This window comes from Hakea prostrata, chromosome 4 (genome assembly GCF_041222555.1).
Source record: "Hakea prostrata isolate BN-2017 chromosome 4, UWA_Hpros_2, whole genome shotgun sequence".
In the NCBI taxonomy this organism is placed as follows: Eukaryota; Viridiplantae; Streptophyta; class Magnoliopsida; order Proteales; family Proteaceae; genus Hakea; species Hakea prostrata.
In genome coordinates this window covers 31,776,579-31,791,912 of record NC_142603.1, presented here as the reverse complement: position 1 = coordinate 31,791,912, position 15,334 = coordinate 31,776,579, and the positions used below count along the sequence as shown (strand labels likewise).

At 37.6% G+C, this 15,334-nt stretch overlaps 1 protein-coding gene across 2 annotated transcripts in view; it reads right to left on the bottom strand.

Annotated features, from left to right (window-relative positions):
- Positions 1-8,418, bottom strand: part of LOC149018692 (CemA-like proton extrusion protein-like protein) — an 80,980-nt gene extending 72,562 nt beyond the window's left edge. The window contains exons 1-4 of one of the 2 annotated variants that reach the window (XM_089152848.1): positions 8,302-8,418; positions 8,148-8,198; positions 7,267-7,894; positions 3,517-3,602 (exon numbers count right to left, since the gene is read on the bottom strand). In XM_089152848.1, coding sequence (XP_089008974.1) covers positions 3,517-3,602; positions 7,267-7,869 — 689 coding nt within the window. In that variant the 5' untranslated portion in view covers positions 7,870-7,894; positions 8,148-8,198; positions 8,302-8,418. The remainder of the gene's footprint in view (positions 1-3,516; positions 3,603-7,266; positions 7,895-8,147; positions 8,199-8,301) is intronic. The other variant, XM_089152847.1, reaches the window with a different exon arrangement.
- Between the last annotated feature and the right edge of the window lie 6,916 nt (positions 8,419-15,334).

The window sequence follows — 15,334 nt, the reverse complement described above, 5'->3', positions numbered from 1 at the left end:
TATGAAATGGAAATGTTATGGTATACATATGGAAAGAGAATTAGCATTTTCATAGAATGGAAATGTAAAAGCCATCCCTATAAAAATGAATAGAAATACCCGTGCTTATGGCATGAACATGTTACAGTTATGCTCATGGAATGAGTATATATGTTGTGCATATGAAGTAGAAATGGTAAGGCTATGATATGTAATGGTAATGATATGAATGTGCTCATGAAATGCAATGATATGCTAGGTTAATGGAGTGATGGATAAAAGGTTATGTAAATGGAATGGAAACAAAAATGCCATGTTAGTGAATAAAAATTGGCATGATATAAGAATGAGAATGATATGACCATGTTGACGGCATGGATATAATAGGGCCATATTTACAGAACGACAACGATATGGTTATGACCTAATTAAGCTCAACGCATAGAAAACATTTATATATTTACAAAAGGAATGTAACCCTAGGTACACTGTAGAAATAATGGAGAGACCTTAAAAAGGACCAAGGAAGGGAAGATTGATAGGGTCCTTCGAGGTTAAATGATAATTTCATACATTACACCTGAAAGGTTAGAAGTCAAAGAAAGGTTTAGATGATGTAGCCTCACCCCCAAAATAGGACCCCATGTGGGATGCAAGGAAAATATCAACCCCAATAAGGTTAAAGACTCTTAACCCTCCATTGCATGATGGCAACACTTTCTAGTGCAGTGAGAGGGCATACCCTTGCGATGGGATAGGTTCCGGCTCGAGTTGAGATAGTAGGACGCTTACAAGGGTTGTTGGTGATAAATAGAGGAGAGTGAATGGATAGAAAGTCTTAAACCCTATTGATACAACAGTGACTCGTTCTAGCACAAGAAGAGGATGTTTATGCGATAGGGTACTTTCTGGCATGAACTGAGACAAGGGAAAAATCCAAGAGAAAAGGAGGACAGCGGAAAGATGAACAAATAAAACAGTGCATCTCCAACCCTCTTGGTACGACAGTGATTCGTTCCGCTATAGGAAGGGGATGTTTATGCAACAAACTCCATTCCAGCATAAATAAAAAACAATGGATGTCATAAGAGCAATACGAAAATAAACGATTGTATAGAGTCATACTGGAAAGTGTAGGAAGGGTAGAGATCCTTCTCCAAAAATGCCCTAATGGGTTATATGGTTAGATGAATGTCCCTTGTGATAACCAGGGTAAAATGTTAGAATAAGGAACAAGGTACAAAAACTTATAAACTAGAAATACCTTTAACTCTTCTATATGGCAAATCATCCCCTATGAATTGAACCTCTGTGATGATTTAACGTCTTTGATATGGTGTTTGTAGTTGGGTGCTTAGCCTAGGGATGATTTCACTTACCGAGCTCTAATGCTAATTAGAGGTCTCTGATTGTCCTAGACACCGGTGATAAAGTTTATAAAGTTTATAGAGAGAAAATGGATCACTGTTGCAGGTAAGAATGAATGACCTTCAATGAAATTAAAGTGATGTTAGATGCCAACAGTGTCACTCAGTATGCACCTTATGAGGGCTTATACCTACGTTATTGATTACATAATGTTCAGAATAAGACAATGCATGTTTAGTTAATGATGGACCTAATGAATAAAGAAAAATTTTATAGCTAGCCCTAATATTGTAAGCTTCTGCATGTTATGTTAAATGATGTCTTAAAGGATAACCTGTACATGTCTAGTTAGACTATAGTGCTACAGGCCTTACTAGGTCTAGGGAAACAGGGTCATGACAGCTAGGGGCAGACCAAAAGATAACCTTAGTGGTAGTGGTGAGAAAGGATATGCATGTTTAGGCATGGTATCTAGTATGGCCTCAAATAGAGCTGACTCCAATGCAAAGATCCATGTATCTGGTTGTTGTTGTTGTTGTTTATACGTTCAATGTTCTTATGTTCCTCACATTCTATTGTTTAAAAGAAAATTAATTTTGGATTCGACAATGTTCATTTTCGAACATATGATGGATCCTTTTAAAAGTTTGTCTCTACTATTAGTGAAGGCTTTGAAAATCAAAACCGGCATGGACGACTAGTGGGAAAACTTGCTCATATAACTATCACTAGACCAATATTTCCTACATTGTTGTGCTATTTAGTGAACTTATGCATTTCCTAAGAAAGTCCACTGGGAGGCTATTTGTCATATCTTGAGGCCTTTCAAGGGAGCTCCAGGCAAAAGGCTTTTTATATCATTAGCATCAAAGTATTGAAATAGTTGAATGTAGATTAAGCAAGGTTGTGGGTAACATACATTCCACTGCTAGATATCATACTTTTTCGGTAGGTAACATGTTAACTTGCCGGATCAAGAAACAAACTTCAGTTGCAAACTCAACTGCGGAAGTAGAGTATCAAATCATGGTACAAAGTTTAGCTAAATTAAAGTGGTTGAAGCCTTTCTGTACATGCGTAGATGTTCTGTGATAAACAAGCAGTTGTCATCATTGCAAACAATCTAGTCTACTATGAGCATACTACGCATATTAAAGTGTACTCTCATTTTGCCAGGGATACTATTGTAAAGAAGCTTAATGCCACTCCCTCCATTCCCTCCTCTGATCAGCTTAGTGATATCTTTACCGAGCCTTAGTTTAACCCTACTTTCAGAAAAGGGTGTTTTAGGGTGTACAGGGGTGATTTGCATGCTAGAGCTTGAGGGGAATGTCAATTATGTACCTAGCGAGTATAACTTTATTTTGCTAGGGGGTGCATAACCCATAGGTAACATAGGGGTATATATGTTTCGTGCATAATTGCATATGTTTTAGTCAGATTTTGTCTTTACTCTCTTGTCCTCAGAATATCTACCATAAACTAGTTGCTTAGTTTATCGTTATTCTATTTTCTTCGTATACCTAATCAGATTAGGAAGTTCTTAATTTGCTAGGGGATGCATAACCAATAGGTTCCTAGTAGCAATGTCTCCTTCCCTTTTCTTTGTCCTATTCTTCTCAATCTTCTTTTCTCTGATTTATTATTTATTATTTAGCTCCTTGCCACAGAGAGCATCCCAGAAAACCATTGACTAAGTTTTGTATATGGTTAAACCTGCTAACCTACTAAATTGCATGAACATTGGGTCCTGGTGGAATAGATTTTAGAAGCCTGTTGTTCTTAAACTAAACTAGGAGAAATGATCAGACAAATACAATCTTAGACTAAAAAAGATTTTAGAAATATTTTACATGCTATTCAGACAAAAGATGGGGAAAGAGAAGAGTGGTTTTAGATCATTTGGAATCGAGCATGCAAGGATCATGCAAGTTTGATAACTAATACTGCTGCTCATTCACTACTAGTACCATGAGCTTGGGCTCTTCAAGAATGATTACAAGATTCAAATGCCTACGATTTGTATCAGAAAAGGGAACAGTATACCATATAATACTCTTACAATTTAAAAAATAGAAACATTGGATCATTTCAGAAAAGCTACAAGGGTATTTGTTAAATTGAAACAAACTTGTGATTTGTTAAAAAAGCAACAAGTTGAAAGATTACCTATCTAAAAATGGCATTAGGACGTAGTCATGAACCACAAAATCCAAGGTGCATGGTATAATCACCAACAATGCCAAGAATTTGGCCTGTAAAGAACACATAAGATATAAGGCAAGAAGCAAATCTGGCCTAGAATTTCAACATTAACAAGGGAATCCAAAAGGCTGATTTTAATTGCACTAATTGGACTTTCCTTCCAGCACATTTGATATGATTCAAACTAATTGTCAAGTAGAAATTTGACATACAACTTTGTGGAGGGTGAAGAGTGATGCAGTTATTTTATTTGGATGGATACTGAAGGAATTGTTTTCAGTTGGCATGGTAACATTACTGTGGTAAGCCAGGCCATATTCAGATTTCTACATGGGAAACCTGGGCAGCAGCAGTATGCCAATTCAGTAACTAGTACTGATACTCCAAAGTTTAACACTTCCATGGGAAAGATGATATACATGACAAAGGAAATAGCTAGGTATAATCAGTTTCAGGTTTCACAGCTTACTTATTCCACTGCTATTCTAGTTCAGTCAGGTAATGCAACTGTTTGTCTCTCCACTACTTCCCAGATTTCGGAAATATTTGCTAAATACTCTTCCTCCAGCTGGAACATATATATTAAACATGCCCGGCTTGTTCCCTAAGACTTGGTGTAAATATTAGGTAGTTGTTCACCAGTTTTAATGTGACTACAAGCAACCAATCCACCCTGTATCTTCTCCTAGATAAAGTGACAATCTATCTCAATATGCTTTGTCCTATCATGAAGCATAGGATTAGAAGCAATATGAATCACAACCTGATTATCACAACAGCTGCATAAGAGTTGGAAACTTGAAGCCCAACTCAGAAAGAAGCTACTGAGACCATAGTTCAAGATTTCACGAAATTTAGGAGACATTTTGCCAAGTTTCAGTAGTTTCAGTAGTCACTAAAATGAAATAGAGGTAAAAGTCCGAAACTACAAAGTTTCAAAAATATCAATGAAATTTCAGTGATTTTAGGAAATTTTATCGAAATCTCAAAAATTTCGATGAAACATTGAAAATTCAAAGGGTTGTACTGTACAAGCTATACTTTATGTGGATGATGCTAGCTGTAGAAGGGAAAACGAATGACTTCATCAACAACTATAGGCATAGCATGAGATGGCCTGAGCATATCCAATATCTAGAGAGCCTCCATGGCTTAGGGATGGATCCAGCCCACCACAGTAGCTTTTATTAGATTATGGTAGGTCCCATTCATTGTGTATTGTTATTGTAGACTTCTTATATATATCCTCCTCATTCATTCATTGTAAAATTGGAATTCATTCATCTGCTGTTATGTTATACATCATCCATTGTAATTATTAACCGCATATTGTGTTCGACACTACTATTTGTATATTGATATATCTAGTTGTTGTATTTGTTGCTGCTTCTTAATGAAAATCTTGGTGTTGTCTTGCATAAAATCCATATTTACATTTTTTTAAATACATGTTTCAAATTTTCTGGTTTGCCTACATACAGTCAGGCATGTGCCGATCAAGAACACCATTTTTGGGTTAGGTTTTAGGCAAAAATAACACTTCCATTGTGTTTATTGCCATAAATTCGGCTGTACGCCGAAAACCCGCCCAAAAAGACACCAAAAACTACTTAAATCTACCATTGAAATCTGGTACAATTTTGTACCACAATTTGCCAAAATTTCGGTGTTTCACCAGTTTCGCCCTAGAGGGAAATAGCGAAATGAAATGAAATTTCAAACATTGGCTGCAACCACATCATTTCACAAGTTAGATGTGTCGTAACTCTATAGACAGATTCAGCATTGAAATGAACAACAATGCCCCACTTTTTACTTTTCTAGAAAACAACATTTCCCCCTATAGCACATTACTTAATGGTCAATCTTTTGTCCACTAGAGATCAGCATCAGAAGATCCTCCCAGCATGTTATGCCCATGATTTTGATAAACATTTCCTTTGCTCAATGCTTTCTTGAGATATCAAAGATACGCATAACTGCCTCCCATCGAGATGTCCTAGGAGAGGAAAGGAATTGGCTTACCAAACTAACTGAAAAAGCAATGTCTGGTCGAGTAACTGTTAAGTAATTCACAAGTCATCAATATTTTTAAGGATCATCAAGTAGATCACCTCTTTTAGGAACAAGTTTCACATTCTGGTCCATAGGAGAGTCGAGAAGTATCAACCCAAGCATCCATGTCTCAATGAGTAAATCAAGAATATATCTCCAGTGAGAAATAAAACACTCCCTTTGAGGACTTGGCAAACTTCCACACCCAAGTCATTAGCTTGAAAAGCCTGTTGGAAATATGTTTTTAGTGCATCTATCCCAACAGAATCATCCCCTGTAATAGTGTGTCATTATCATATACTATCAATAGAATCTTCACTACATTTGAGTGTCAATGGAACACTAAATGATCACCAATGCATCAAAATAACCCAAAGTACCACCTCATGAACCTGCCAAACAATGCACATGGAGATGTTTAAGGCTATATAGGGATTTCCTGAACTTGCATACCAGCCCACTAGTCTTTCTTGAGCATCAAACCCTAGATGTTGCTCCATATACAGCTCCTCTTGAAGGGTATCATGCAAAAAAGTATTTTTGGCATAAAGTTGGGACAAAGTCCACCAATAAGTAGTGGGTAGAGAAATCAAGAGGCGAATAAAAGTAACCTTCGCCAGAAGGAAAAAAACTATCCAGGTAGTCCACTTCATAAATTTGGGCATAATCCTTCACAACTAATGGGATACACTATATTTTGCTATCTAAAAAGGGGGTACATGACATTTACACAGTGACCTATAAATAAAATTTTAAACAACTAATGATCTAGAGGGTAGTTGAAGATTAAACAAAGTTCTAAGAAGTGAGGAAATGAGAATCATGAGATTTCGACGACTAAGAGACACGTATTGAGAATGAATCATGAAGATCTGGTTACACAAGTCAGGGGTGAAAATGGATAGCCGAAAAACCTTATTCAAGTTGCATCATGAGCCATTTAGGGATATGGGTATTCACTTATAGAATATCTAGATCTGACCAACTATGGTTTGTATCCTATCCGTATTCAAGCTGTTTACATCTCAACCCATAGGACTTAACACAACAGTATACAATCAACAAAATAGTACAAGACAGTTTGATTGTTTGCAGATATAGTTAGACTAACAATACCCATTGAAGAAGGTGAATTATAAATTAAAAACTAGCTTCTTACCAGACTATGAACCTAATGATAAATGATGACTTATGACTTTTTCTTCTGAACAGGTTAGACTGCAATGCTTTCTTTAATCAGTTAGGGTCTGATTTTCATTTCATCACATTTTTCTTTCACCACAGGCTGATGTAACACACAAAAACTAACTTACTCAAGATAACATGTGTTATCTTTTCAAGAAAGAATATTTAAAATATGGCTACAGATATTAAAGACATTAAACAACATAACTGTGATACCCCAAAATGTCCTACCAAATCAATGAATCACTTTTAATCAAATTTCAAGGAAAAGTTGTCACTGGTACAGATATCAACACTTGATCATAATTACCCAAGAGTGAATATACGGTAATTTACCCCAAAAAATAGAAAAGTATAATGCAACTCTGAGCTGCAAACCTCACAATGGAAAGATGGAGCGGGGTATACAAAACAATAGACGAAAATGCTAGCTATCATAGTCCAGAGATGTGAATCAGATCTAAATGGACTCACTGAATTTGTAGAGGCATATCGAAAAACACGGTCTTCATATAGCAAATCATCTTCCTTCCCAAGGACCAAATCGGTCACAGATTGAACCAAACTCTTCTCAGGCATCTTCTTATCTGGATCAGATTTTTCATTGGTTGTTGATTCCTCAATTCCATCAGCCCAATCTTGACTCCATGGTGAACCATTGACTTCCTGTGTTCCACCAACTAGCCAATCTTCCCACTGTCGACTCTCTCCTTCTGTCATTTCTTCTTGTGCCTGCCTCAGTTCTGTGATTGCCTCAGCTCTCCTCTTCCATGCTTCAAACTTGTCCCCTTCTGAGAGTTCGTCTTCGCTCGGGTCATTAGAATCCTCAAGCATATCATCTTCCTTCAATCCAAGCCAATTACCTTCCTCATCAAAAAAGAACTTCTGCCACCAAGTTCGCTTCCTTGAATCTCCTTTGTTTGCATTTGGAATAAACACACAAAGCCTTCTCCTTCCACAACACAATGAAACCAAAGAGCTCGATGTATTGTGCCAAGGAATACGCTGTCGAAACTCACCACGATTTAAGCGGATAAAGCTCTCACAATGGACAATGGAAGTGCTCATTAAGAACATGAATAAGAAGCCACATTTTTCAGCTCTGCAAAACGGTAAAGCCCTTAAGATTATGCACTCTAACTTTCACATCTACCACGAAATTAACCATGGAACGGCTTGCTACCAGCAGAAAAAATCCGCATCATTCGAACTCACAAAACTGTAATAACCATTGCTTACAAAATACAGGAAGCACAAACAGCCCAGGAAGAAAAGACAACATCAAAAGTCCTTGAATTCCAAAAATATTAAAGCCCTTGATGCATTTGGGAGCAAAAAAATCGAAAATAACTTACGCATGTCGCCCTCGAAGTACGAACCAAGAATGGAAAGCTTTAGAAACTCTTCTATAATTTGTTGAACAAACAAAAGCACCAGAATTATCCGTCTTTGAGGTCTTAGAATCTTAAGAACCCTAGAAATGAATGCTTGAGAAAAAATTCCTCTTACCCGAACTGCTGCTTTATCCCTCTTCAAGTCTTCAACACTCGGCCAACACCAACTGGAGAGACTGAAGATGAGCAGAAGCTGGAGGGGATAACTGTCTATGCAATTAGATAAACCTGTTATCGCTATCCGTAAAGTACGAAATCATCCGTTGCGGGTTAATGTACTTAAATACCCCTTATTATTATAAATATTTGCGCACCATTAAAACAAATCAAACACGTCTTAGTTTTTTTTTTCCCCTAAATTATAGAGTTTTTTTATTTATTTAGGTATATGCATGGAAAGTTATTTCGGCGAATATTCGCCAGTTTCGCCCCCTGGCAAAACGAAACCACGGGACAAAATGAGATTAACATTATATCGCCGAGATTTCCGAAATCTCGGCGATTTCTTGGTGATATAGCAATATCTCGGCGATTCTGAGACGGAGAACCAAGTGAAGGGTGAAGATGAGACGCTTCATGAAACTTGAAATCTCGCCGGCAAAATCCAGAAGAGGAACTGAAGAACAGAAGAAGAAGCGAAGAAGACGATGTCAGTCGTCAATGAGTTCTAATGTTCCATCACCGTTAAAAAATAATTTTTTTGGTAAAATTTAAAAAGTGATTTGACACTTTGACAGTTGCTTGGTTTGTAACCACACACATTTTGATGATATTTTATTTTTTTATTTATAAAATATGAGTAAAATAGTTAAAGCATTAAATGCCTGACACACCACTCAAATTTTATATTAATTTATTTAACTGATTGGGATGTTTTGCAGGATATTTCAAATTTTATATTAATTTATTTGACTGAGTGTGATGTTTTGCATTAATTTATTTAAAGTGGTTGACAACGACAAGTACAAACTTCACATTTTTTAAAATTTGAACTGCAACTTGGGGCGAAATATCACCGAAATTTCGACGATTTTTCGCCCTTTCGCCCAGTTCGCCAGCGAAACAAACGAACTTTCGTTCCATGGGTATATGTCACTTAATTTGGGATGAAACTCTTTTTGCCTTCGGTGGGTTATATTACAACAATAATAACAATTAACCTTATCTCAACTCAATGGGGTCAACTACACGTATTCTTGCCTTCCAATCAGTTTTATTTGAGATCATGCTAGATATAAGGCCTAAATTATGCATAGGGGTGTCAATTTTCAATCCGAACCGTTAAACCCGAATTGCACTTTAATGGATTGTGTTTGGGCTAACGGTGCAAAGCCCGCACTAGCCCGAACCCAAACCGCAACCATTATAATCCGTTTTATTATTTTACATTAAATATTGTTTGAATCATCATATTACCACTTGGTAGTTTGTTTAAATTAAGTAAAATATTTATCCAATCTAGAGGTATTTCTTTCGCATATCAACTAAATACCAACCCAAAAAAGAGACGGATCTCATAGAAGGGGGGAAAATCAACATTCTCACAAAACAAGAACCCAATTTTCAAACATTAATCATAACTCAAGTTGGAATTTAAAAGGGTTTTGGGAATGAAGGTTTGTTTCAATAGGACTATCTGGTGGAGCCTGAGGAATGAACTTGCAATTTCCATGGTATTACTTACCATCTGAGTTCTTGATTCTATCAGGTGGGTAGGATTTCTACAACGTGGAATGACTTTTCATTTTTTAATGAAAGTTGATCAAATGCAATCTTGTTTTCCATAGAATTTTGGTTCTTGTTGCAGGATGTTCAATTATTTCTTTTTGTTCTTTTTTTTTTTTTTTTTGCATACCATAAATTGTTAGCCCAAACCGTTAGTTAACCCGAGTATTAACTGTTACCCCAACTCGAGTATTAACCGTTAGCCCAAACCATTAGTTAACTCAAACCCAAACCCAAACCCAAACCGCACCAAACCTAAACTGGCCCGAAACAGTTATTTTATTAACCGGCCATGTTTGGGCTAGGTGTTTTTTAGCCCAAAACCATTAAGCCTAGCTAGAAATTGCCCCAAACCATATTGTTGACATCCCTAGCTATGTATATCCTTTTTCACCACTTCTCATGAGGTTATCTTAAGTCTACCCCTAGTTATTTTAATTCTTTCAATCTGGATTATATCACTTCTCCATACAGGGGCATTTATAGGTCTCTATTGAACGTGGTTGTGCCGCCTGAAAGACTTTCTCGAAGTTTATCACTTATAGGAGCAACTCCCAGACCAACTATAATACCGATCATTTCTTATCTTATCCTTCCTAGTTTTGCCACTCATCCATCTTAGCACCTTCATTTTTACTACACTAAGTTTATCAATATGATTATTTTAATAGCCCAACACTTTGCACTATATATTATAGTTAGTTAAACAATGATCCTATAGAAATTTCATTTAAGCTTTGATGGAATACATTGATCACACAAGACCCCGGACGCACCTCTCCACTTCATCTATGTCACATCCACCTAGCCGGTACCCTACCTGGCATACTCGAGTGTGTGATCCACAGCCTCGAAGATCAAGTATCGAGGTAATCAACCTCCCACATAGACAATAACATAATCATGAACAATAATAATCAATGTGCAAAAGATAAATAAAAGATCCAAATAAGGAAAGATTAAATCATATATCATTAGAATGTCTAAATCAATAAGTAAAGTGAGGCGGAATCCCACTCTACAACAAGCGGAAAGTAGATCGTAAGTCAGAAGAAAGATTACATCTGTTTCTAAGACAAGAAAGAAAGAAATAACAAACTAAACTAAAGTCTATTCTATCTTATAAAGAACGTCTTCATAAACATAGACTTCATTAATGACGCTTAGACGTTCCCACTCCACAGTAGGGCTAATCCTGGTAACAAGCAAAACCACTTGAGGAATCCTCAATGTAATCTTCATGGTTGCCAGCACCTTGCGTGAAGTACGCCTCTTCAGTTTGCGCTTCCTCGAATTGACCTTCATAGTCATCAGTACCTGTAGAGTAGTCTAACAATACATTACACAAAAGGAATGAGTTTCAAAGAAACTCAGTAAGGCAGTTAATCCATAACAACATAAATGGCAGGATTTCAAAGCAAAGTAAAATGCTATATGATATGAAACATATGATGCAAAATGATTCTAACTCTATGTATGCTGGTCTCTATTGGTAGACATGCTTTAAGTCATAGCATTGTATTTCTTTAGGAAGGTCTCATCACACAATGCCTTTTGGTAGTGGGTCCGGCATCCCTCGAGACATTCCATGGCTGGGGGTTAAGTCACCACTCTCTCACATCACCATTGGTCTAAGTACTGGCGCATGTCAGGGTCAAAGCCTAGCCAAATGCAAGTCTCCTACTCAGTTACATCTGTAAAACCCAGCCCTAACCTTGACCCGGAAACCTTGTTATTTGTAGGTCCGATGACCCGAAGTAAAGTAAGAAGTCAGCTTTGGGCCATCCCAGTAGAAGACTTGGTGTCTGGCTTTGAATCCATGAAAGTTGATGATGAGGTTCTATTTATGGAAACTGAATCCTGATGAAGATCTAATTAGTTGATAGACTTGGAGTGCTCTCTATCTTGGTTTGAAGGCATTTCTACCTATTAGGTAAGTCACTTGACTTGTGTGCAAAACCCCTTTAAGATTGGATTTGATCCGGACCTTCAATTCCTGTTTTGGTCTTCATGTCGCATTGGTCGAGATTGGTGACTGGGCCATCGACCAATCCACTCGACCAATGAGTTGTCTTTGGCAATTAGGGTGTTCTTGCTCTATTTAAGTCCAATCTCGAGTCCACTTCGTATTTGCTGCCTCCAAACTCTCTGGAACGAACCAAAGACCTCTGCAAGTCATCTCTCTTGCATCCTTGGTGTTTTCTTGACGGATCTTCGTCGAAACTCTTCTTTTTGCATCAAAAGGTATGTCTACTCTCTCTTCTTCTCCTCCATCTTTGTTTTTCTTTCCTTTTTGAGTTGAGACAGTAGAAGAATCTGCATTCTCTGTTGCAAACATCTCCGAACATGTTCTCATGATCATCCTAAGGATTTGAGGCTAGAACAATGATCTTAACCATGATCATTGCAAGCTTTTGAAGGAATCATGATCAAACCATGATCTAATCTTTGATTAAACTTCTAATCTGAATTCGATCTCTTTGGATCTTCTATGTTGATCATGTTAGTAGTGAATTACTGTGTTTTCTTTCCATGATCCATAATCTATAGATTTCTAGTTGTTCTCTTCTACCATACTATGTGTTCTTCATGATGCATGGTAGTTACATATATGGTAGGTTTTGTTTCCTTATTTAGATTTATGCTTCTAAGCCTTATTCCATGAAGATCTATGTATGTTTTCATGATACCATTACCAAAAGCAATGATCCATCCTCCTATTGTTCTTGTCTTTGTTTTCTATTTCAAATTCATCAAGATCCATGATTGATTTAATTATGGTAACTTTTTGTTTCCTAATTTGGATCTTGATATCTTGATTGGATTAGTGTTTTGAGGTCCCCTATATGTTAGAATACTACTGATGTAGTCTACCCTTGATTAGTACCCTTTTGAACCACCAAATTCGGATTTCATATCTTAAAACTCGATTTTATAGGCTACATCGCATTGGTCGTGATTGGTCGACGGATCACTCGACCAATCCACTCACCAATGAGTCAACAACTCCGTTTGGTCTGTTTCGGATGTTTTGATATCTTTTCCGTTAGGGATCTTTCCTAATATGTTGTATATACTTGTTTAGGACCTTCTTCTCAAGTTTGCCAAGATCTTACTTGATTTCTTAGGATCCCTTTGCAGTTATAAAAGGTAAGGATAGTTATTTCCTTAATTACATAGATAGCATGAATCTAGTTTCTATATTTGAATATCATAGATATGATTCCTAAAATAGATTCTTACAATGATATACTACTGTTGCATAACTTTGATTACAGTAGCATTACTTATTCATATTAAATTGATTCATGTATGATTTACTTACCAATGTTATACAAATGATTGTAATTATTGATTTCTTTCCATATATGAAGTTACCATATATGTGATGATATGAATTGATGCATGTGTATGCTTAAGTATGGTTTGGAAAGGAGAGGTGTCCTTTTGACACTCCCTTGGACTACTCGGAATATTATGGGATGTTTCCGGAGATGCCCTCTGGACACCTTCCTAAACTGTTGGATGACATATCTAGGATTGTCTAGTAGTGTTTGGCTAGATGTCTGTTATGCACCCTAATCGGAGGGGTATTGAGACCGAACGACCCGTGGTAGCAATGGGGATTCATGGGCGCTCAAGACCGGTAACCAACCCGTGAGACGGCAGGAATCACATTGTGGGGGCCATTTGGTAGGGTTGCATATGATTAGACTTGGGCTCACGGCGCTAAGACCGTAACCAACCCGTGAAGGACGTGAGAGCTTCCCGCTTACCATATGTGGATAACCAATAGGGTTGATGAGTCCGTAGTCCAGTTGTCTGCCATAATCGCTAACTCTAGTGTAAGGATACCAAAGGATCGTCACGAAATGGAAGTATCCGATCGACTTGATGTAACTAAGTAGAAGACTTGCATTTGGCTAGGTTTTACCCCGACATGCGCCTACTTATACCAAATGGTTGTGAGAGAGTGTGTTGACTTAACCCCCGCCAAGGTTTTCCCAGGGATGAAGGACCCATTACCAATCGGCTGCTCGAGACCTGAAATGATCCGTGAGAGAATCCAAGATATCTTAAATGGTTGAGGATGCAGTGGACTTTCCTAAAGAAGTACGTGTTATGACTTAAAGCATGTCCGCCAATAGAGACCGTATACATAGGTTAGGCTCATTCATTCATTGTTTGTCTCATATCATATTGCATTCATGTTTGTTCCGATCTCCATTTATGTTATTATGGATTTTTAACGCCTTCCGAGTTTCTATGAAACTCATTCCTTTATTGTACAATGTTTGTTAGACTATCCTGCAGTCCGAGTACTATGACGGTCCCTATGAAGAAGCGCAAGGCGAAGAGGCATATCTCCGGAAGGTGATTGCGGTTACCACAATTACTCAAGATTCCCGTGGTTATGCTCCGTACGATGCTTAGTCCGACCATTGAGTGGAGGTCCTTGTGCTATTTATGAGATTTACACTTACAAGGATGTTGTCTATAAAGTGGAGAACAATTTAGTTACCCAATGTACTTGTTCTTGATTAGGTTTTGTCTAGTTTATTCTTTTAGAGCTACTTTTCCGCTGTTGTAAAGTGGGATTTTTGCCTCCTTTACTTATCTCTTTGATACTCGATTATATTTAGTATTTTGATTCATTTATGATTCATTCTTTCTTTATTGGATCTATGATTTATCTTCCGCACTCTTGTTATGATTGTTCATGATTATGTTATTGTTTATGTGGGAGGTTGATCACTCGATACCGATCTTGGGCGTGGATCACACTCTCGTATGCCGATAGGTACCGGCGGGAGGCTGACGTTGGTATCGAGCCCAAGGTTGAGGAGATCCTAACCACAAAAGACAACAACTGAACATTCCTGAGTCATTGATCCGAAATGACTCTTCTACTCTTAAAGTGAATAATAGAACACTGAATTAGAAACTTGACCTTTGAGGTATAACGAACATTTCGAATAACATACCATAATTATACCCGAACAAATGTCACTAATGCAAGGAAAAGAAAGTTGCATAACATACAATAATTGAAGAGAAACAAAATGAACTTCATTAATTTCAAAAGTTTTTACAACGATTACATCCGAAATGCATAAATGGAAATCCTAAGGTACGGTCTATCTAGGTGATCCTCCGATCTCTCGTATGCTCGAACTCCTCTCGCTAGCGAGTCACCGATGCTCTATCCTATCCGTCGTGACTCCATCCTCTCGTACATCTGCTCTGTCACCTCCATTCTCTCAGCATGGAAGTCATCGATCTCATCTGTGCACCAAGATCCGAAGTCTCCGGACGCATCGAAGGGCCACCTACCTCGAAGTGTGATGAAGGAAACTCGTGATGCACGGCTCAGCCTCGTGCATATCGCATCATCTCCGGCCTGATCATCACTATCGGGACCG